Source organism: Dromiciops gliroides, chromosome 4, assembly GCF_019393635.1.
Source record: "Dromiciops gliroides isolate mDroGli1 chromosome 4, mDroGli1.pri, whole genome shotgun sequence".
Classification (NCBI taxonomy): Eukaryota; Metazoa; Chordata; class Mammalia; order Microbiotheria; family Microbiotheriidae; genus Dromiciops; species Dromiciops gliroides.
In genome coordinates this window covers 385,370,720-385,395,752 of record NC_057864.1, presented here as the reverse complement: position 1 = coordinate 385,395,752, position 25,033 = coordinate 385,370,720, and the positions used below count along the sequence as shown (strand labels likewise).

At 37.1% G+C, this 25,033-nt stretch overlaps 1 protein-coding gene across 2 annotated transcripts in view; it reads left to right on the top strand.

The window, feature by feature from the left end:
* The window catches only part of SHPRH (SNF2 histone linker PHD RING helicase), a 117,507-nt gene extending 92,864 nt beyond the window's left edge, over positions 1 to 24,643 (top strand). For both annotated transcript variants that reach the window (XM_044002820.1, XM_044002821.1), the window contains 5 exons: positions 16,785 to 16,877; positions 17,598 to 17,684; positions 19,681 to 19,859; positions 21,287 to 21,367; positions 22,680 to 24,643. In XM_044002820.1, coding sequence (XP_043858755.1) covers positions 16,785 to 16,877; positions 17,598 to 17,684; positions 19,681 to 19,859; positions 21,287 to 21,367; positions 22,680 to 22,776 — 537 coding nt within the window. In that variant the 3' untranslated portion in view covers positions 22,777 to 24,643. The remainder of the gene's footprint in view (positions 1 to 16,784; positions 16,878 to 17,597; positions 17,685 to 19,680; positions 19,860 to 21,286; positions 21,368 to 22,679) is intronic.
* Positions 24,644 to 25,033: the final 390 nt, after the last annotated feature.

The following is a 25,033-nucleotide window of genomic DNA, read 5'->3' as shown; positions in this document are numbered from 1 at the left end:
GCACATGAACATTGTTAGCAGATGAAATCTTAGGCAGAATGTGTGCCACACAAATATAAACATCATAGAATGTTTTATATTCACCATGCAGTTTCCATTCTGTTCAATTCAGTTTTAGTATCCTGTTACAATTAGTCTAGATCCACAATAACTTGTTTACCTAGTGGTAAACCCATTGTACTGAAAGGGCTTTAAACTTAAATTCGCTTTATGAAATGTTTGTTTACCCTTAAATGCTTTTGTTGTTGTTACTGTCGAATTAATCAAGTGCCCATTTGTGTACAGAGCACTGTGCTAGGTGCCAGAAGAGTACCTGTCCTTATAGACCTTTCCTTTTTCTCTTGAGAGAACCACCTAAGTTTACAACCATGGAGTCATCCCTAACTTCTGATTCTCTCTAGCCCCACTTTTCCAGTAGAGACTGAATTTAAATCCTGCCTCAGGCAGTCACCATAAACAAGTCACCTCTGTGAACATCAATTTCCTCATTTGTAAAATTGGGCTGATAGTAGCCCTAATTCCCAGGGTTGTTGTGAGAACAAAATGAGATAACATTTATAAAGTGCTTTGCAAATGTTAAAGCCTCTAGTTATTGTTTGCTGTTATTTTATCATCATTAGTATTAGGGACAAGAGGGATAAGTATTTATATAACACCTTCTCTGGGCCAGGGACTGTGCTAAGTTCTTTACAAATATTATCTCATTTGATCCTCACAATGACCTTGCCAGTGAGGTGCTATTATTATCCCCATTTTACAGATATGGAAATTAAGACAGAGGTTAAGTGACTTATTCAGGGTCCCACAGCTAGTGTCTAAAGCTGGATTTGAACTCAGGTCTTTCTTCAGGTATATCTCTATCTACTATGTCACCAGCTGCCTTATTGTTATTATTCAGTCAGTTGCAAAATTATGTCAATTATACTTCCACATCATCTCTCATATGTACCCCTTTCTTTTCACTTAGACAGTGCCCTAGTTCAGGCCTTTATCACCTCTCACACAGACTATTGAAACAGATTCCTTACTGTTCTCCTTACCCCAGTCTTTTTCCTATCTATTCCATTCTGTATACAGCTGGTAAAGTGATATTCCTAAAATATAAGAATGACCATGTCATTCTACTCTGTGGCTCCCTATTGCTTCTGGGGTTAAATTTATAGTCTTCTTGTATTTAAAGTCCTTTGCCACCTACCTGACTCCAGCCTACCTCTCCATAATATATTACACACCTTCACTCACAGTGATCCAGCCAAACTGACCTTGTAGTTGTTTCTTACACACAATGTTCTCTCTTCCTCCATCTCCTGGAATTCCTAGTTTCCTCCAAATATCAAATGCTGCCTCCCACAGTAGGCATTTTCTGATCCATCCAGCTGATGGTGCCTTCTTCCTTCCTCATTCCCCCCCCCCAATAAAATAGCATGCTGTATATTCTTTGTATATGTATACATGGGCTGTTTTTCTTTGTAGCCTCCCTCCCTAACATAGTGCATGGCACATAGTAGGCATTTCAGAAATACATACTGATTGAAGTATCTAGTAGGAGGTAAGCCAATAAATGCAGAGAGCTCTGATAGAAAGTTAACATCATTAGTGTGGAGCAGAGTGCTATTTGGGGTGTAAGGACAGTGTTACTAATAAAGGGCAGGGAGTTGCATGTGTTTACAGATAGTGCCCAGAAGTGCCTTTAACTTGAAGAAAATGTCAAAGCTTTCTGCAATTGCTCACTTCACTTTTTTGAAATAATTATGCAAAATAATAGAAAAAATTATGAAACAGTTTATTACAGCCTGAGGCAGCTGTGATCTTTCATACAGAGTTAGATGAGTAATTATTAAGCAGTAATACCAAGTAGCAACTTGTAAATACTCATAGTACCCAACACTGGCCTCAAGCATGTACTTGGACCAGTATTCACCCATCCCCACCAAGCTCACATGCAGCATGACTGCACTAAATTTGATCTGACTGTCACTGTTAGCACCACCAACATAGATAGGCTGTTCAGCATGTGGAGAACAGGTGCAGACAGAAATAAAACAATGCATGCCAACACTTCCCAGCTGAAACTGTTTTGTAGGCCTAAAATTGTATAACAGCAAAGGGCCATTGAAGGAATTAGTTTCACTTCAAAAGAATTGAACACAGAGGAGAAAGAAAAGGATTTTTGTTGTGGCATAAAATAGAAGATAAAAAATAAATAAATAAATGAACTGAAGAGACTGTCTAGAAATAGTCATGGTAGCCCAGAGAAAAGTGTGTTAAGCATCAACCCAAATATTCCTAGGCCTCCCAATTGGAAATCTAACCCATCTTCCCTAACTGCCTCCTCTGCTGAAGCATTGGTGAATAAGGACATTTAGTTTGTTTGTCAAGATTGTTTTCACTAGGAAATGAAAGTGTCATTTGCTCATCAGTGATTCACTTGTGATGGAGTTGACACTAACAGGCATTGTCAGAACCCTTGAGAGGCTGCATATCCCTCATGTCACTGTTATGTTACTCCAGGCTGTGGCTAATGAGCAGACAAAGCAGCCTCATCTCTTATGAGAAAGACAGTTTGCCTTCTGCTAGATTATTGGAGGGAAAGGCCAGGGCCACTCTAATCAGAATCATCTCTGAAAACAATTTCTTTCAAGGGCCTGTGGATGACAGCAGCAGGAGCCACACAATGTAATAGAAAGCATTGGGTTTGTTGTCAGAAGAGAGCTCTGTTCAAATCCTTCCTCTGACATACCCCAGCTAGTGTAACCCTGGGAAGTCATGTACCCTCTGTAAGCCAGAAGCTTCCTCATCTGTTAAATGGGCTAATCTTACATCTTTCTGTAGTACCTCTATCACACCTGTTGTGGAGGTTGATTTATTTCACATGTATAATTGATATCGTATTGCTTGTCTCCTCAGTAGATGAGGGAGGGTTGGGAGGAAAGGAGAGAATGTAGAACTCAAATTTTTTTTTAAAAATGCTAAAAATAAATAATTTTCTTAAAAAAGAAAATGAAGGTCAGGGGCAGCTAAGTGGCACAGTGGATAGAGCACTGGCCCTGAAGTCAGGAGGATCTGAGTTCAAATGCAGCCTCAGACTCTTAACACTTACTAGCTGTGTGACTCTGGGCAAGTCACTTAACACCAATTGCCTCACCCTCCCCCCAAAAAAATAAGTTAAAAAAAAAATAGAAAATGAAGGTCGAGTGAGGTAGTATCTATAAAAGGATTTGAAAAATGCCAGCTATTATCATTGTTAAGGAGGGTGGGAACCAAGAAAAATTATGCATAGTACTGGCACCAATGTCTTTTGCAATAGCTTTTTAAAAATTAAAATTTTAGGGTTTAAACTTTGGGCAAAATTAGTAAGAGCTATAGTAATAATTGAAGCCTTGTTTTTAATAATAAAACCATCACCTTTTCATGATATTAATAATGCCTAAAGATTTTTTCAATCATGACTTATAATTAGGTCAGGGTTTCTTTGAATCAATACAGGGTATCCCAGAAGTCTTAGTGCAGTTTTAAGCATTAATAACTTCAGAAGCATAAATATTACAAATTTGCCTCTCAAATTGAAAGGTTAATTCTTTGGTTTTAGATAGATTCTTATTAAAATTCAATCTGTTACAACTATCTTGTGTTACATATCACTAACAGATTTTCATATTTTGTAAAAACTTTCATCATCTACTGCTCAATGACAAAAAGGATTGCATTTGTAATCCTAGCTTTAATATCATCCAAAAGGGGCAGCTAGGTGTCACAGTGGATAAAGCACTGGCCTTGGATTCAGAAGGACTTGAATTCAAATCCAGCCTCAGACACTTGACACTTACTAGCTATGTGACCCTGGGCAAGTCACTTAACCCTCATTGCCTAGCAAAAAAATAAAATTAAATTAAAATATCATCCAAAAAGTGAGGTTTTAATACATATACAACAGTTTGGATATGGCCACACACACACGCAAAAAAAAGTCTAATGGCGATAGATCGGGTGAGTAAGGTGGTCAGAGAACGCCTCTACCAGTCCACTGGTCTGAGATAGTGACTGTTATGCACACCATGCCTAATCACAATGCTCCCCATTGTGTTTAAATTAAAATTTTTAATTTGTTACTAGAATTCACTGAACAAGTATTTTAAAAAATTAAATTTTCAAATGATATTTTTTGTAAGTTTATTGCTTTTATGCTTCTGAAGTTATTTTAGCTTAAAACTGCACTAAGATTTATGGATATCCTCTATATAGCTGTGGCTTAAGCTCATGCCAGAGAATGGGTTATTTAATTACACTGACTAATGTAGAGTATTTTAGCAGGATTGATCACCACTTTTGATGTAACATATTAACCATCAAACCTTTTCAGATAAATTCGGCCATGTTAATCCCCTCTGAGAAGTAATAGGATGTTGTTGAAAGAGCCCTCTGCGTTTAGTGTTGGAAGATCCAGGTTGGATTCCAGCTCTTCCTACTACTAACCATATATGACATCGGGCAAGTCCCTGTACTTCTGTGCATCTCAGTTTCCTCACCTATAAAATCAGACATTGGACAAGTTGACCTCTGAGGCTCTTCTACATGTGAAAATCTCTGATTCTAAAGAAAGCCTGATTGGTTTAATGATTTATTAGATGATTTCTGTCCTATCCCTAGGTCAGGCCCTTACATCCTCTAACCTGGAGTCTGTGTCTTAGTTGAACCACCACCTTACCCTCTCCAAACCGTCCTTCACACAGTTGCGGAAGCACTCTTAACCAAGGCATAAGTCTGCCTGTGATATAGCTTTGCTCATGAAGCACCAGAACTCATTGTCTCTAATAGAAGACAGACTCCTTCACTTGAGCATTTGAATCCCCTCCCCATCTTGCTTCATCTTCCCCTTCTAGATTCACTGTACTTTACTACCCTGCTCCAGCCCAAACTGGCCTACTTACTGTTTCCTACAAGTCTTTGCATAGGAAAGTGGGCCCTACTCACCTCTATCTCAAAACTCCTTTTTTCTCTGTTTTTGCTGTCTCCCTCCTAAAATGATCATGTATTTGCTTTTCTGCTTACATGTTGAATCCCTCCAGTAGAAAACAAGTCGTTTGAGTACAGTGAATATTTTCCATTTTATCTTTATATTCCCATGGCCTAATACAGTTCTTGCACATAATAGTCATTTAATAAATGTGTGTTGTATTGTTTGGATTGGATTGAATTACTTACTGTATCAGTGAAATGAGAGAAAATGACTTTAAAGACAACTGGTGGTTTACAAATCTTGCCCTCCTTTCATAAAACCAACATATAATATTCCTACTTATCTGCTTCAGTTTTGTGGGTATCTGATGTTTGTCTATGGCTATCCATAGTGATGGAAGTAGGCTACTATCATTTCTTCCCTATTTATGAGTTTAATTCTAGAGCAACATAAAATGCAGAATTAGATACATTTTACCAGACTTCACATTAGGGGAGAAATGCATGCTGAGTTTATAAGACCTCCATTGAATATCAGCAAGTAACCATGGAAACCTTTTGTAAAATAATTTTTTATGGTGCAGATGTGTAAAGCATATCTTTTCTGCTTGGTGCCTCTTTATTGAATTTTGTAGTGATTCATTTTCTTTTCAACAGAAGCATAATAAATTTTCAAGGATTTTTTTAAAAAGAACAGAAATATAATTAGTTACTAGGACTTTATTTGAATTTCCTCCTCTTCAGCAGGACCCCAGTGTCTCTACTTCTAATGCACAGCCCTTGAGAATACAGGGGATCTCTTCCACATCACAGTGTTATAGGACCTAATCCTATCCATCAGAATAGGAGTCTAGTGGAAGTGACCTTTATTTCTTGAGGGTTGTCCTGGTTGAGTATCAGGCAGGTTGGGCTGAATTATAAGGGTCCAGAGGAGAGGCCTTTCGTCTCCTGAGCAGTTTAGCTAAGTTTGGAGAGACTTATCACTGTTTTGGCTTCAGGATGACCAATTCTTTTGGCCACAGCAGCTCTCAGAGACCATCTACTGAGTTTGCTTCAGTGAAATGAAAGATCCTTGGAATATTTTTAAGTGGATATTTTTAAATTGTGTTTTATTGCTATCTTTTATCTCTGTATTGTAGTAATTTCTTACTTATCTACCACCCCTATCCCCAGTGAGCACCCACTTGTGAGAAAGGAAAACAAGCAAAAACATCCAATATAGAAACCTTGTCTGAAAATGTAGATGCTATTCTATCCAGTAATCCCTTTCCTCTGTGCCGTGGGAGAAATGTTTTGTTCTCTTATTTTTTCCCCATTAATCAGAATTCAGCTTCCTTTTTATTTACATTTTTATAGTTATTTTAATATTGTTATTTTGGTTTTTCATATTTTTCTCTATATCAGTTCATATAAATCTTTTCATATTTCTCTGAATTTCTTAAATTTGTCAATTTCTAATTGCAATTAGAATGAATATCCCATTATATAAAATATACCTTAAAGACTTATAGCCCCTTAAAATGTTAAAACTGGAAAAGACCTTAGAGATCATCTAGTCTAATCCACTCATTACTTGGAGGAAGAGGGGTTTCTACTAGTGCCTTTTTTTTCCCCTCTGGGCAGTGGGGGTTAAGTGACTTGCCCAGGGTCACACAGCTAGTGTCAAGTGTCTGAGGCCGGATTTGAACTCAGGTCCTCCTGAATCCAGGGCCAGTGCTCTATCCACTGTACCACCTAACTGCCCCTATGCCTTTTATTTTTACATCACATTCATTTCCAAATAAACATCTCTGCTACTCAGCAAGCATACAATTTTCTTAAAAGTTTAGAAAAAAAAACCCACACACAGCAAAATAAAAAATAAAGGGGGTGGGGGGAGAGCAGCTAGGTGGTGCAGTGGGTAAAGCACCAGGCCTGGATTCAAGAGTACCTGAGTTCAAATCCAGCCTCAGACACTTGATACTTAACTAGCTGTGTGACCCTGGGCAAGTCACTTAACCCTCATTGCCCTGCCAAAAAAAAAAAAATTCAGCAAAGCCAGCTGATACCACGTCTTGATGCATATTCAGCATTACTTACCCATTATCTACCACCTCACTAACAAATAGAGGGAGGTGCATTTTCTCATTTTTTTCCCAGGGTTTGGTCATTATGACTACACATACAATTCATAGTTAGGATATTCAGTTTCAGTTTTTGTGATTTTCATTTACAGTGTTGTAGTCTTTGTATGTCTGTTGTTTTCCTGGTCCTGATTGATTCACTGTATCACTTGATAAAAGTCTTTCCATGTTTCTCTGACCTTGTATTCAGCATAATTATATTCCATTGCACTCATATACCACATGAGAAAGCTGAAGCCAGTGAAATGACTTGCCCTAAAAATGGCAATCTTGAATACATTCTTATCAACCTGTTTAACATAAATCCCTCCTCCATTCTTGTGTATATTTCAGACAGTGAGAATTACAAGTGTTATACCATCTGTCTAAAAAGGTAGATTTTCACATTAATAATACAGACCCCTTATCTTAAACTATTGCTAAGAGACATATGTTTTAAGGCCTGGGATATATGGTAAATAGCAATACTTTTTTTTTTTTTAATAAAAACCAACAGCAAATTATTCTGATTTCTTAAGCTTAGGAATGTCTCTATTTTCCTAGGCTTTCAACTTGAGCCTCTTCTCTTTTTATAAAATTAATTTTGAAAAAGAAAAAAAAATTAATTTTGCTAGTATTAACTCTCATTCCCACTTCCCAGTTGAACAATTAAAAAAATAAAACCTTCATAAAAATATTCATAGATCAGGAAAATAAATTCCCACTTTGACCACAAGTTCATCATCTCTCAAGTGGAAGGTGAGTGGTATGTTTCAGGTTCATTCCTCTGAACTCATTTATCATTGGTTTGATTGGAATTCTAAAGTCTTTCAGAATTATTTTTTTCTATAATGTTATCGTCATTGTATAAATGTCCTCTTTGTTCTATTTCCTTCACTCTGTCTCGGTCCATTAAGATCTTCCCAATTTCCTCTGAAACTTGCCCCTTTTTTATTTCTTTTGATGCAATAATATTTCTCATTACATTCATGTACCATAATTTATTTAGATGCCCCCCAATAGGTGGACACCCTTTTAGTTTCCATTTTTTAGTTACCATGAAATGAACTGCTATAAATATTTGTGTACACATAGCTACTTTCCCTCTTTCTTTCAACTCTAAGATGTAAGCCTAGTAGTGGTATAGCTGGGTCACAGGGGATGCACAATTTGGTAATTGGACATAGTTCCAAATTGCTTTCCAGAATGGCTAGAACAATTCACAGCTCCACTAGTAGTGCACCAATGTACTGTTTTCCCAGGATCCCTTCAACATTTGTCTTTTTTTCTTTTCTCATCTTAGCCAATCTGATGGGTATGAAGTGGAACCTCAGAGCTGCTTTATTTTGCATTTCTCTCATTATTAATAATTTGGAGTATTTCTTCATATAATTGTGGAGAACTTAAATTTCTTCCTTTCAAAACTACTTGTTCATATCCTTGGGTCATTTATCAATTGGGGAATAGATCTTAGTCTTGAATCTGTTCCTTGTATATTGTATATATGAGACTTTTATCAGAGAAACTTGCTGCAAAGATTTTTTTATCCCCACTTGAACTTCCTCTTTAAGCAGTAATTTTACTAGTTCAGGAGGGGCAACAGCTTTTCAATCTCAGAAAAATTTCATATAAGTTTCTTCTTTTCCCCTCATTGTCCCATATCTTTTTGTCTTAAACAGATGATGTTTCCCTCTGCCTTTCTCTTTCTCCCTCTCTCCCATTTACTCATGCAATAGCTGGATGAGAAACTGGCACTGTTGCTAATGATGCCCAAGTTTGTACCATAGAGCTCAGAATTGAGCTCTACTTCATGCCAGATATAGCTTGCCAGGCAAATTAGTGTTCTGACCCCTGTTGCTGTTTATATCAGGGTTGATTTTATTTTAAAATAAATTTTGTTTATGCACTGTGAGGCCTTGGAGTAAAAGTTGTACTTTTTAAAGTCTTGTTTAAGTCATGGAGGTGATTTCATTCTGTTCACTTGAATTAACAATTAGTTAATTATGTAATTGCCTAGGTTAATCTGGTTTGATATTATGATTCCTCATCTGACCTACAGGAAAGCATCCTGGGAATTGTGAGTGTAGGAGGCAGTCTTCTTGTTGGACTGTTTTGTCTTTCTAAATGGATATATGCTTTCAAAATGGTTTGGGTGGTTCCACCTGATCATGGACTTCCATTCAGAAGATTCCACTAAAATAAAGGGGGGAGGGGGAGAAGAGCTCAAACTATGTGCAAGAGTCATTGCCAGAAAAATATCTAACATTTCCTTCTGTGCATTATCCTTAATGTGGGGAAAACATTATTGCTGTTGCTAGAGATGCTTTCTTGGTATATAAAGTCATAGATTTAGAGCTGCATTGGGACACTAGAGTTCATCTAGTCCAACCCCCTCATTTTGTAGGAATAAACCAAAGCCAAGAGATATTAAATGACTTGCCCAAAGTCAGTGTTCCTAAAAAGATCAGTGAATGATTGGCAGCCCTTTTCCAAGCATAATTTGCAAGTTATTCTGAAGAAATATGAGCAGCAGGTTAAGGGCAATGTTTAATTTGTCTTTTTGTTCTCCTTAGCGTCTATCTCAGTTCTTTGCACATAGGAATTACCCTGTAAATGGTTATTGAATGAATGAGCAAATAAGAACTTTTTAGGCTTAAGAAAGTGCTATATTTACTGCCTATATAGATCAGTCTTGAAGCCTAATCGAATAGATTCCCCATTCTGGCTGTTTATGTCTTATTCCATCTGTGCCTTGCCTTCTCCAGTTTGCCCTTCTTCCTATCAAGGAGGGGAATGGAAGTCAGCAATCAGCAAAACCCTCAATCCCTTTTACCATCCAAACTGGAACCTTAGTTTAACAGCATCAAAGTGTTTTATTATTCTAATTAATCATGTTTTTTTATCTATTTGACACTTATCACAGAGAGACAAAACAGTAGCTTTCCTTCCTGTTAATGATTTTTATTTGGTTTTTGGTTTTTTTGCTGGGCAATTGGGGTTAAGTGACTTGCCCAGGGTCACATAGCCAGTAAGTGTCAAATGTCTGAGGTCGGATTTGAACTCAGGTCCTCCTGACTCCAGGGCTCGTGCTTTATCCACTGCGCCACCTAGCTGTCCCCTGTTAATGTTCTATTAACAATAGTAACGTCACATAGTCTGACATTCTGTCCAAATAAAAATAGCTTCCAGAGATTAGAACTGGAAAAGGCCTAGACGTCATCTAGCTCCTCACTTATGCGTCTGTAGAAGCACTCTCCTCATAACCTGTGATGGTAGTTTGTAGGAAATTAAAAGTCAGAAAGGTGGTATGGTTTGCCTAAGGCTTCAAAGCTAGCTAGTGTTAAAGCCAAGGTGGGAACTTCTAACCCAATCAGTCTGTCGACAAGCTTTTATTAAGTGCTGACTGTGTGTCCCCTCAGTGATCTTTCTTCTACACTGCTGCTACCTGCTAAACTCTTGCCTCCAACTGTATGTTCTAAGGATTTTACTATAATGCCTTCATATTGTACAGGAGATTCATTCCAAATGAAATTTAACTTGGTGATGAAAATAAATTTGGTTAGGTGTCCCCATTATAGGAGATGAGAGGCTTCATGACATTTCCAATCTTCTATTAAGATGTTGATGACCTCCAGACTAAACTCTAAAAAATAGCTTCTTTTGTTAGTCTTTTGTGTTAATGGATCTCTTCTGTTCTTTCCAAAAGCTTTTGCTTCCTTCTCAGAAGTCTGAGGCTTTTAAGTACTTTGTCTTCTCAAAAGGGAAAGGGTTGTAGGCTTGTAGTTTTGGGGCACCTATTTTGTTTCATTAGCAGTGGTGATTCAGTCTCAGCAAAGGTCCTCATGGAAAGTATTTATATTTGTTTTGGGTATAAAATGAAAGGAAAATTCCTGTTATTTTTAAGTTTGCAAAACTGCAGCGCTATTAGTCAAATTCCATATCTTCACTGGAGAAGCAGCAAAATCAAGTGACACTGGCTTGTTTTCCTACAAGTCTTGAGCTCAAATGATAGCACTGTAACACAGCCTACTTTCAACCCAGTTATTTCTATCTCCCTCACTGGTATTTTAATATGGATGAAACTCTAAAAAGTACAAACCCATAAGGAAGGAGTGATGGGGTGCTTTTACTCCAAAAGAAGTAGCAGCACTGCATCAGGTGGTAGTCAGTTTTATTATACAGTTATCTGAAATAGCAGGAAAGATCCAAGTGCTTTGCCAACACCTAAGTTAACTCTTCTTAAATTTCTCAGATCAGGAAAGAAGCAAGAATGTAAACAGAAGACAGAGTCATTTACATTAAGCCCAAACCTTCTCTTCCCAATATTCACCATTAGGTTGTGGTCTAGCAGCTGTGAGATACTGTCCTGCACCAAATTATCACTCCTTCCATATTTAGGCTTACTAAACTTATCCTATCATTCTCCCATTTGGTGCCTTTACCATTCCCATTACCTAGAATGCCCTCCTCCCCTACCAGTTTCTACCTTTTAAGGCTGTTTGAGTGATATTTATTCCTTGTAGCCCTCTAAGACTCCTTAGAGATAATCTCTCAGCTGAACTCCCATTGTATTCATTTCAGTAATCATTTATTAAGTGCTTTTTGTGTGCTAAACACTGGAACACAAAGATTAAAAATGGAATAGTTCCTTCTTTTAAGGATGATACAATATGATTGGGGGCAAGAGGAGTTGTGATTTACACCAAAAATAGTATGATAAAATATATAATGTGATTTACAGGAGAAATCAAGGATCTAAGGAAAATTTGGGCAAAGATCACTATGAGCTAGGAAGAATTGGGAAAGGCTCTAGGTGGTATCTGATCTGAATTTAAGGAAGAGGAGGATTTCAATAGGTAAAGTGATGGAGTGCCTTCCATACATGGATGAGACAGTCTGTGTGAATGAACCCAACTTAGTGGTTTGGAACAAGATCAGAGAACAGCTAGATATTGAATTTGGTTGGATTGTAAAGCGCTTGAAAGGGATTTCTGTAAAATAAGGCTAGAAGGGTCAGCTGTAACCAGACTATGAAATGCCATTAAAGATTTCTGATTAAGGAAAGACCTGCTCAGACCTATGCATTAGGATAATTATTTTGACAGGATAGATGGATTAGGTAAAGGATAGATTGGTGAGAGAAAAATGTGAAGCATAGAGATCAATTATCTGTTTAGATAATTCAGGTGTGGGGACTGAGGTGAGCCTGAAATAAGGAGACAAATATGAGAAATCAATTGGAAGTAAAATCAGTAGGACATGGCATCCCGGATTCTTACGCTAATTGGATGCAAAAATGAAGGCAAAGGCAAAGATGACTACCCTCTATTATCGCTGTTTGGGAGCTTGTCTGTAAGCATTCACATTTATATCCCCCATGGTACCTGGGCAGCTAGGTGGCACAGTGCATAGAGTCCTGGGCCTAGAGGCAGAAAGACCTTAATACACCTTTAGACACTTAATAACAGATGAGCCTGGGCAAGCCAAGTAACCTCTGCCTACCTTGGTTTCCTCAACTGTTAAATGGGGATCATAATAGCACCTACCACATAGGATTATGGTGAGAGTCAAAGTGTTGGGTGATTAGCTATACAGTTTTACCAATAATGACAGGCATTATCTGATTGATCCAGTGTATTCTAAGAAAGTTTGAGGAAAGCAAAGCATCACTGACTCAAGAGCTGAGGAAAGGCTTCCCATAGGAGATGGCACATGAGCCACCCCTTGAAGGAAAGATGTTGTATTTTACAACATCGAGTTAAGGAGGCAGAGTAACAGCCATTGCAGAAGCGTGCAGGTGGGAGATCAGATGCAGCGTTTGTGGCACAGATGTAATCCTTTGTTCTCAGACTGCTCCTGTGTATCTTTCCCAAGGATGTGGCAGAGTTGATGTGGATCAATAGTGCTTGTTCTGAAAAAGTTCTGGGGGCTTCAGTGGCCTTCAAGCTCAGAATAAATCAGCAATGTGATATGGCAGCCAAAAAGTTACTGCAGTCTTGGGCTGCCTTAAGAGACCTGGCTTCCAGGAATGAGGAGGTGGCAGTCCTAGTGTACCCCGCTCCCCTCCGACCTTAGCTGTAGTGTCATGTTCAGCTCTAGATACCGTATCTTGGTAAGCACACTTGGAGATTGTCTGGAGGAAGGTTACCAGGATGCAAAAGGACCTTGGGGCCATATCCTGTGAGGATTGGTTGAAGGAAATGGGCACGTTTGTCCTGAACAAGAGAAAACTTCAGGTTGGTGTGTTAGCTAGCTTAATGTGATTGAAGGGCTGTCCCATGGAAGAGGGGCTAGGTTTGTTCCACTTGGCCCCAGAGGGCAGAACCAGGAGCAGAGGAAGTTACAAAGAGATACACTTAGGCTTGATGTCTGGAAAAATTTCCCAACTAGAGCTTTCTAAAAGTAGAATGGGCTGCCTCAAGAGGTGACGAGTTCTCCCTCTGCTTGGAGGCATTAAGGCAGAGACTAGATGACTAGTGGTTAGCTTAGGTTATGATGGATATCTTTTGTGTATGGATTGGCCCAGATTGCTGCTGAGATCTCTTCCAACTCAAATTCCATGACTGATATGTGTTAAAGGTTCAGAACATGTAATTATTGAATCGCTTCAAACCAGACTCTTTGTGAGTTATAAGCAGCACATGTAACATTAAAGGTTACAACCTTAATTTGTTTTTTATTGCTATAGCATTGGAGCATAGATGAGAGGGGGGAGGAGTGTCATAGAACCTTGTAAACAAAATGTTGTTATTTGACTAGAAATGTATAGACGATGGTTATTAAAAATCATCTCTTATGATTTAAGGAAAGAAATCTATGTCTTTTCACTGGCAGCAGTTTAAAATGCCATCATCATAAATAAATAGGCTTGGGACAGAAAAAAAAAATCCAAAATGTTCTCTCTCCATGTGGGAACCATGGGACCACTCCAAACATTGCTCCATAGATAGAATAGAATGTGAAAATTTTAATTGCACAATTTCCCTTCCTAATATGATCCTAATTCACTCATTCTCCTTTTGCCTAGCACAGCTACTTTAGAGATTACTGGAAATGTTTTCAAAGGTAGCCCAAAGTAAACATGCTCACATTACAGAAATCTCACCCAGATAAGGGTCATCTACTGACCACGAGCCCTCCCTCATTTTCCAGGTTCCAGATCCCCAAGCCACTTTTTCACCATCTGTAAGAAGCAGGGATTAAATCCTGCCAGCCTTAGCTTCTTGGGGCTCTTGGCCAGGCAGGGTTTTCACATTCTAGAGCTCCTTGTAACTGACTCTTCAAAGCCTGGAGAGGCAAGTGAGCTGAGGCCAGGTAGTTCAGTATTTTGGCAAGTTGTGTTGTGTTGTGTTTTGTTTTGTTTTGTTTTGTTTTTTAACCTATCTGGAGGTGGACAGAATGCTTTCTTTTTAAATTCATAGAGCTATCACCTTAATATAGAATGTAGTTTATAGCAAATGAAACATGGTTTTGGAATTGATATTGTCTTCCTTGAAAATATAGAGTGCCCTGGTAGGAAGTTTGGGTGTATCTTTGTAAATGTTATCTTTAATATTGAATTGTACCAGATGAATGAGAGAGAGGAGTGAATAGAAGAAAAAAACATGTTAATCCTGAGACATTTGTAAGTGTCAAGTGTCTGAGGCCGGATTTCAACTCTGGTCCTCCTGAATCCAGGGCCGGTGCTTTATTCACTGTGTTCATCTAGCTGCCCCTTGGGGCTTTTTTTTTTTTAATTACTTTCCCTATGGTACAAATTGCCCTTATTTTTTACCCTCTTTATTTATACCATATTGTTTTTTGACAAGTGAAAGTTGTTTTGCTTTGCCCTTTTTCCCTTTTTAAAAATTTTTGTACGCACGAACCCTGTACTGTCACTTTAATTTAAGGAGCATTTCTTAATTGCTTTGTTCAAGGCACAGGACAAAAAGAGAAAGTATGATGTCCTCATGGGGTTTACATTATACTACATACAAACACAGGGAAGTACAACAGAATTTCCAGTGGGAGAGAGCTCTGACAAGTGGGGGATCAGGAGAGGATTCAGGAGAGGACAGCACCTGCACTGGATCTCCAGGAAGATGAGGGCTCTGCAAGGCTGAGAGGAGTCAGGAACAGCTAACAAGCTAATTAAATTGGAATGCACTCTGTGAAAAAGACCAGTGTCTGGGAGGCTAGGCTGGAGCCAAAGTGTGTGTGGCCTGAAGGATTGGTGATGTGTCCCAAATGCAGTAGGGAGCCTTTGAAGGTGCTTGATCAGAAAAATAGCATGGCCAGACCTGTGGTTTAAGATTATTTTAGCTCCTGTGTAGTTGGATTGAAAATTATCTAAGCAAAAGATAAGAAAGATCTGACTGAAGTCAGGAGCAGTGTGAGTAAAGAAAAGAGGACAGCCATAAAGAAATAATGTGGAAGGGAAACAAGAAGTCTTCGAAATTTATTGGATATGCTTTGGGAATTTTTTTTTCAACTTAAGATAATTACGGCCCTCTGTCATATAATCTAGTTCATTCTAAAGATATTTCTTACATCAAAAAATAAATAAATAAATAAATAAATAAAGCATGTGGAGGAAGACATAAATTTATTCCTCAGTATAGTCTGCAAAATGCTTTTATCAAGAGGCAATTCCTGTCTGTTAAAGGCCAGACATTTTGATGTGATGGACAGAATGATAAAATGTGGTTTTGGTTTTTGCACTTTTGTTTTTGGAAGTGTAGTTATATAGCACTGTATAAGAAGACTGAAGAATGTAACATTTCATTGCCTTTTTGATCTATGTCAACAACTATCCTCATGTCTCTGTTGAGGAATTCAAGTTAATATGATTAAGAATATAAAATAGCAGACCCCAGTGGGAAAAAAAAGAGAGAGAGAGAGAAGCTCTGGGCTTAAAATTTATAAAACTGCCACAAAACTCTAGTTTTAGAGCCAGAAATGACCTTGCAGGTCCTTTAGTTCAGTTCAACCCCTTCAGTTTATAAATAAAATAGCTTAGACCCAGAGTAGTAATGTGGCTTGCCAGAATCAGACAGCTCATAAGTGATTGAGGCTGGATTCAAACCCTGGTCTGCCCAATTCCAGGTAAGGCATTCTCTCCACTATGCAGTTCTATAAGTTACAATAAGCACATTAACTTCCATTTACCTATATTCTAAACCTTTATCTAGACATTTCCCTCAACTTCATAACCTGTTCTTGACTTGTCCCATCTCTCTGCCTTTGCTCCTACCATTCTTCACCAATAGAGTAGATTCTCTCTCTCCCTTTACTGTAATTCATCTGTTGAAGATTTCCCATTTTTTTAAAGCCCACCTTAGTTGCCTCTTCTTCCAAGTCTTCCTTTATACTCTTTCCATCTTCTACTTCCCAGGTTAAGAGTGATCATTCACTCATATTTTTCATAGTCCTTTACTGGGTCCTCTTCTTTCTTGCTTTGCACTTGTCTTACTTTCCCTTTATGTCTGTTTTTCCCCCTCTCATTATTAGATCGTAAGATGCTTGAGAGTAGTGCCTATGTCCTATCTAACTTTGTAACTCTAGCCCCTTAGACAGTGCTCTCTGCACACAATATTTACTTAATGACTATTTCTAATTGAGTTGGATTAGATTGAATATGCTCTAGCTACTACTGATACAATTAAATGCTGTACTCCCTGTTGGTTATTCTTTCTCTGTCTTTGGATTGGTTTTGTTTATGATATATTTTCTCATTTATGTTCAAAGGGCAGCCATTCCACAAAAGTAGAAGCTGTGGTCCGAACTCTAAAGAGAATCCAGTTTAAAAACCCAGGTGCCAAGTCACTCGTCTTCTCAACGGTATAATCAATATTTCCTTTTTTCAATACTGATTTGGTTGTTTTCTCTTTGTTATAAAGTATTGATAATGCTCTCTAACCTACTTGCAGCTGACAGACCCGTTAGCTAAATGTTAATGACTATTAAATGGGTCAATCAAACAAATTCTCCATGACGGTATGATGGCAATTATAATCTGATGCCACATCAGAGGGCCAGTCACAGAATCTCTGAGTGCAAAGGGATTTTTAAGGGGCTCTCTAGTCTACAACTATAAATGTACACCCAGAAACATGATATGATTTTTATTTCATTGTTTTAAGTTTGGCACATTTTAATACTGTACAGACTGGAACCTTCAGACATAATACACTGCCTACCTACTCTTTCATATACTAGACTGATGGATTTCAGTTTGGGGGGGGGGGGGGGAAGAGAGTAGCAGAAGCTGATGTGGTAAAGAAAGTCCTGAATAAGGATACTGGGTTTCATCCTATTTCTGAAACAAGTTATTTCATTTCAATCTCTTTATTTTTAATTCTCAAAGATAGTTGCAGCTAATCAGTTATACAGTACTATTGTCTTGTGTGCTTTAAACCTCAACTTCTTTTTTCCAATATATAACCAGGTCATGTGCACATATGACATTTTTAGGTATCCTGAAGTTAGGATAACACTGCTCTCGATTTATTTCCAAATTCTAAGAACTATGTGGTTTTTGTTTTATTTTGTGTGTTCCAGTGGCAAGATGTGCTGGACATTATTTCAAAAGCTCTGTATGATAACAACATGGTGTTTGCACAAATCAATGGAATTCACAGATTTCAGGTATGCCAACAAAACTTTGTATGTATAAATAAGTTATTGAGAGGGGACTCTAGAGTTACCAATTGAAACTACTCTTATCCAGTCTACTCATAACTTAGATTTCTTAATTGCCAAACTGTATATGGATTATCACTTTAAAATTAAAGTCAAGTTACATCAGTCTCTTCACTCACACCTACTATTACCTAATTATCAAGATAAAACAATATCATCTTTTATCTGCTTCTCATTTTCAAAGGTCTTCAACATATCAGAACTTGAGTCATAGGTTCATAGGCTTCTAGATGAAAGAGATCATCAAGTCCAGTGATTCCCAACATGTGGAATTCTAACCCATGGTTTGCTGCAAGGTCCCTGAATCTATACATGTTCACCAAGTATTGTCATAGTGATCTTTATTTAGCTCCAGCAAAATATGTAAGATGAATATGGGTTTTAATGCATTTAGATATGGTTAATAAAATACAAATTCATTTTAAAGTGTTATTAAATCTGTATAAGCTTTTTGTCATTATGCAGTTTATTTGTTGTAGGGTCATAATTTTTTTGTTGTTAAAAAGAGTTCCTCAAATATTTTAAAAGGTTGGGGATAACTGATCCATATTTTAGAGATGAGAAAATTGAACTCAGGACTGTCAAGTTACCTATCTAAAGCGACCCCCTCTTATCTTTCAATTCAGTGTTATGGAGGACTTTGTACCTGTAACTGTCAGTCAACAAGCATTTATCAAGTACCTACTATGTGCCAGGTACTTTGCCAAGCTCTGGGAATAATAATATAAGCAAAAGGAAACAGTCTCTACCATCAAGGAGTTTACATTCTGATTGACAGAAGACAACACATAAAAGGGCGCTAAAAAGTACTGAGTGAGGGAAGCTGGGATAAGAGGGGTACAGTGGCACAGTTCAGAGAGCCAGAAGCAGATCTAAGAGGGTAATGAAATATAGCCAGCCTGTCCATGTCCCCACAATGGAGTCTAGAGGAGGAAACTGGGATGGTGGAGGAATGTGCCAGAATGAGAAGGTCCCAGGAGCTGAGGAAGGTTCCAGGTGAGAATGCAGCAGAGTCATGCTGGATATCTGGAGACTCAACATCCCACTAACTCTCTGTATCTCCAGCTGCATTTGAGGCTTCTCTACCTGAATGTCCCATCAAGACCTCAAATTTCCATCCAAAACTGAGTCTATGATGTTTGGAACCTCTTCCATGTATAAAACTGTGGTGTCAACTCTGACTCCTTCATATCTCACAGACATCCAGTCAGTTACCAAGTCCTGCCAAGCCCTCTTCAGCAATATCGCTGGCATTTATCTCCTCCCATTATCGCCATTTCTACCACCCTAGCATAGAGACTCTAATGGCTGTCTGACTGGATTGCCGCAGCAGCTTCCACTCTCTTCCGTCTTCATTCTCCCTGCACGCTGCTCTGAGGTTTTTCAGTCTTTATTCTCAATCTGCTTTTTATACATCAATCATCTTGCCACTTCTGCCCAAGAATCTTCTGTATCTCTCTTGCCTGGCCCACCTGGCCCCTCAAAGTCTCATGTCCCCTAGTCAAGAAGTACAGTAGAGGAGATATCTGCTCTTAAATTTTCTATTATCTATCATTAGCAATAAACCTTTCCCCTTAGAGCCCACCTAATATTTTGATTAACACCACCCTAATACATTTAGCAGACTGCCCCACAAACAGTAGTTACTTAATTTGTTTAATTTGGTATAAGCGAAGCCCCCTATGAAACATACATACATATATTTTATGTTTTTTGTGTGGCCAAGATGGTCTACAAGATACTTTTCTAAAACATTGAATTAATTTAAGTTTTGATTTTTTAAAAAAATATATATTTTTTAAAACAATGCATTTTAAATAGTTTATATTTTACAGAAGTTCATTATCTGGGTGCTACAGAGCATCCTGCTGATTTGGAAAATGAGCATCTCAGTTTTCCATGGTGACATTTAAAATACTTGTCTTTTTTTTTTTTCTTTCAGGAGAATCTCTCAGCATTTAAATATGATCCCAAGATCAATATTTTGCTGCTGCCCCTGCACACAGGTTCCAACGGTTTAAATATCATTGAAGCAACTCATGTTCTCCTGGTGGAACCTATATTGAATCCCGCACATGAACTTCAGGCTATTGGAAGAGTACATCGAATTGGACAAACAAAGTAAGACTGAAAACAAGGTCAAGCACTTTCACTTCAGACATTTAGAAAACTAAATAAATGATCCAACTCTTTCTCTAGATTTGTGCTGTACAGTTCTAGAGGGCAGTTGTTGCCTTGAAGCAAAGTTCATTTAGATATACATTTTAAAAGAACTTCCTAATATTTAGAACAGTCTCAACATGAAAATGGGCTGCCTTTTTCAGTAATGAGTTCCCCATCCCTGTTCAAGAAGAGGGTAGATTACCACTTGTTGGTAAATATTGTAGATGGAATCTGTGCACTGAGAAACAATTGTGATCATTTACCTTTGAGGCCCCTTTTAACTCTGTGTTAAAACAGTCTGGCAGCCTTTTAATTAGAAAGCCAAAAAGATTCTCCAGGGGTCTTTTAGTACTCCTTTTCCTATCTGTAGTGTGGACACTGTAGATACTTTCCCTGATTGATACTCATCTTCCTAATTTTTCAAATTATCCTCATCCTTTGGCCTCCAAAAAAGGTGGGGAAGTTGGTAAAGGAGAGTCAGTTTTGAAAAGAAGGGTGCTAAGCTTTAGACTAATGTACTATGTTTTTATACAAACCACTTCCTAGAGCAATCAACAGTAGTGTTCTGCCAAAAAAAAAAATTGTTCTCTAAGTGTTCCCCCTCTCTTTTCCACATTAACTTGAACTCTTTCTCTGGACATCTCTGTGATGGCAAATTGTTCTAAAACATTTATTTCTTTTCTTTTTTTTTTTTTTTTTGGTAGGGCAATGGGGGTTAAGTGACTTGCCCAGGGTCACACAGCTAGTACGTGTCAAGTGTCTGAGGTCAGATTTGAACTCAGGTACTCCTGAATCCAGGGCCGGTGCTCTTTCCACTGCGCCACCTAGCTGCCCCCGACATTTATTTCCTATATAAATAATACCAGTTTCTGTTTAGAAATTTTTGCTATTTTTTAAACTATTATGCATTTTAGTATTTTGCTTTGAGTTTAAAGAATTACATGCAATATTGATTCTTGGGCAGCTAGGTAGCACAGTGGATAAAACACTGGCCCTGGATTTAAGAGGACCTGAGTTCAAATCCAGCCTCAGACACTTGACACTTACTAGCTGTATGACCCTGGGCAAGTCACTTAACCCTCATTGCCCTGAAATTAATTGTTTTAATTAGCATGTTTATTGCATATTAATGTGAAACATGTTATAGTGTATAGAGAACAGGCCTTTACCCTGGAAAACCAAGATTCAAGTCCTGCACCTGTCACATATTAGCTGTGTGACCCTGGACAAGTCACACAATAATCCAAGTAACCCTAAAGTTATATGTTACAGAAAAGGTGTCAACCTACATTGATTGGTAGAGGGAATTTCCTCTCCTGGTAGTTCCACAGGTCCAGTCCTTAATTCCTATATCTATTACATTTTCATTTTTATTCATCTTATAGGCCTACCATTGTTCACAGATTCCTAATTAAAGCAACTATTGAAGAAAGAATGCAGGCAATGTTGAAAACCGCTGAGAGGAGGTAACAACAATCAATTAAGTTTAAAAAAGCAGTTTTGTCAAGCGTACGTGTGTGCATGTGTGCGTGTGCATGTGTATGTGTAAGAGAGAGAAGCACAAATTTGATTGATTTCATTAGAAGAATCATTTATAAATTGCAAAAGAATTCATCTTCATTAAACTTGGAATAAGAGCAGTTATTGTGTCTTATCTAATATCTTTTCCAAACTAAAAGCATATGTGCCTCCTAAAATAGAGTCTACATGCAATATTAACTATATTAAAATTCTTTAATGGAGGAAAAAGTTGGTTACACATTTGACCCATATACCTTCATCTTGTGAATTTTAAGCCAAAACATATAATAACAAATTGGAAATATATGTGTGTATTTATAGATTAATTAAAAGACATTAAAATTGTCAAATTATAAAGCAACCCTTGATTAATTTATAATTGAAAAACATTTCTGCCCCCTAAAATTGAAAGGCTTAAGCCTAGTATGGATAAATATGAATACTTCTTTTTTGTATGTCTAATAGTCATATACAAAAGGGAGAGTATGAGCATAGAATTCAGCTCTTAAGTTTATTGTTAATAGCAAAAGCATAAGAGTCTGGTGCTGCTGTACTATAGTAGTAAAACTTTTGATTTGGGAATCATAAAACTTCTTAACACTTGTACAGTATGTTTTTCCTCTTTATGGTCCTTAGCAAGCATTAACTAATACTTCACAACATCACTGTAAGATAGGTCTTATTGGAGGAAATCCAAGAAGTAAATTATTGCCTTAAAAGGGGTCATTCCTGCAGAGTTCCTCTGCTGAGCAGAACAATGATTTGAAGCCAGAAACTGTTTTCTTCTCTTAGAAGTCTAAAAGGAAAAGAGATTACCATATAAGTGAAATAAAAGATCACTTTAGGATTCGGATTTTACTTGGGTTGTTTTTGTAGTTGGTTTCTCATTACTAATTAACTGTGATTTATTTAAGTATCCTCAGGATAGAAAACTGTTAAAATTCTCAGAGCCAGATTAACTTTTGATAGCGAAGAAACAGTTGTATAGCCCAAGCCTCACCAGTGCCTTTTAAACTCCTCATAGAACAACATTTTCGTAAACGAGACTACAACTAATAAATAGAAAAGTATGTGCACTGCTTTTGAACAAACACAGTTCTCTTACCACCGGGTTTCTCTAGATATGCATTAGAGTATTGATAGCCAAAGTTTTAAAATGACTTTTTGCATTGTGTGCTATTTATTACATTAACAAAATTTCTTTCTCAAAGAAACTGACTTTGGCTAATTTCACTCTATTCTCTACAATTTCTACAGCCATACTAACTCATCATTGAAACAGTCGGAGGCTTCAGTCTTGACAGTGGCTGATCTTGCGGACCTATTTTCTGAAGAAACTGAAGAACTTGAATGAATCATACTTAATATACATTTGAACTCAGAAACCTTTATACATTCACAGCCTTTAAAAATAGATTTTAATACAAGTGAAGTTACGAGTCACATATTCCAGTAGATGTCACCAGCCCTATTCTTATGATAGATAAATGCTTCTTTGGGGGGATTTGAACAATTTTCTTGAGGTTGGTGAATCCTTTTCAATTCCAAAAAAACTGTAAAGTCCTCTGGTACTATGCATAAAATTAATTTTGGTCCCAAAGAATATAATCATATAATTTTGAAGGAGGGGGGCACCACTATACACTTTATTCTGATTAATTAGGATACGGGGAAAGCTACAAAACTAGTGAGCAAATTAATTTTTCTAGTTTTAAATTGACCAAGAGTGGAATCAGCAAAATTGTTCTTTTAGGCAGGAAAGGATTCTAGTATCTTTTTTATGCAATTCACTAATCTTCCTCTTCGTAATATTTTAAATTAGTGAATTATCTTAACTACTAGCATTTAAGTGGATTTAAAATATAACTTACATCGAAATTGCATAGTAATTTCACGTGAACAGAACCCTTTGCAATAAGTTGCTCATGTTGAGTTTTTCATATATATATATATTTGAAAAATCAAAACACTGAAATCCAAGTATTTTACACATTTTGACAACCCTTAAATAAGCCATGTTGTTCATGCAGACTTGTAAGAATTTAACTTTTATTATAAAATAAAAAGAGTACTTAGCTAAATTTTTAGCATGAGCAGTTCTGTTAAATCTCAACAACATTAAAACTGTATTTATTGTTTACTTTGAATGTTAGAAAACTTTCTAATTCATATTTTTCCAAATGTTAAGGTTTTTTAAATGTTGATGTAGTTATGTAAATATTACTAATTATAACTTTTTATGTTTTGTAGTTATGATTATAATCTTGATAATATACCCATAGTTTTTTTTAAACTGTACTAATGTATTATGTGTTATTTTGTTTTGATTTTTGCCCCCTCTGCATGATGTAACTGTGCTTTTTAATCCACTGAATATATTTTAATCTATTACAGTTTGCTCTTTTCTCCAATGAGACCCTCCAAAAATTTAGACTGGTATCTTCTGTTTTGGAACAAGAGAGTATCATGTTCAAGTAAGCAAATAATGAAAACATGATATTTCTTCTGTGAAGAATTACCTGGACAAGAGAGTTGAGTGCCTGCTTCCTAGTCATTTGGCACAATTAAAGTATTCAAGTTTTCATTGTTTTGTTCAAGCTCTCAGACATGTTTGTAATCCATTGGCATCATAGTGGTTAGACCAGTGTCTCGTTCCTTTTTTCTATTTACTACTCAGAAAACTAGAATTAGAGACACTGCTAGAGAGAGCAGCATATCTGATTAGAGGCTTGAGTGTTTGCTGTCATTCTGGGTTAATAAACAACTCTATTTGGCTCAACTGAAGAAAAACCATTTAAGCAGTCTTGGTGCCTATTCTTCAGTTGAAGTAAAATATGCATGGACTCTCTTAGCAGGTATCAGATCATGTCCATCGAAGGCATGAAGTCCAATGGATGTAATTTAATTATTAGCATGTTTAGGGTTTTTGTTTTATGGTCTTTAATATACTCTTCAGAGCTAAGTTTTTAGAGACATTATCTGGTATGCTTGAATTTTAGAGGAAAAAAATTGTTCTTCCTTGTATATGTAAGAAATCAAAAGTGAAACAAAGATATTTTGGTAGAGATAGAAATAATGGGAAATTTTTAATATTCTGAGTTATGGAACTCACATTCAGTCTTCTAAAACTCTTATATACCCCAACCAAAGTACTAAGATGAGTTCTCTCCCTCAGCATAGATTTTAGAATAAAGTCCTACCTAAGTGTATCAGTTCTTTAGTTTGTTCTAGACAATTCAAGACTCCTTCTGAAGCTTCCAGACTCTTTTTGTAAACTGCTTTCCCTCAACCCCCTTTTGTAGGCATCCACTACCATGCTTATACATAGCTCTTGTAACATAACAGTATACTAGTGAAGGGAAATTAGGTCAACTCAGTCTTTTGCAGAAATTAAATTTGCTTCAGTCATTGTCAGTAGTATTGTCATACTTAGGGGAATGAAAAAAGTCCAAATTAGAAGCAAATGAAGATTTTTAGATGTATAATAAGCATATTTTGCCTAACTCAGAAGCATCTTCCTACTATAGGACCAATTTACTTTTTTGTCCTTACCATAACTTTTAAAGTTCCAACTTTTCATCTGAGTGCAGCAGAAAAATCTGTGTATTTAG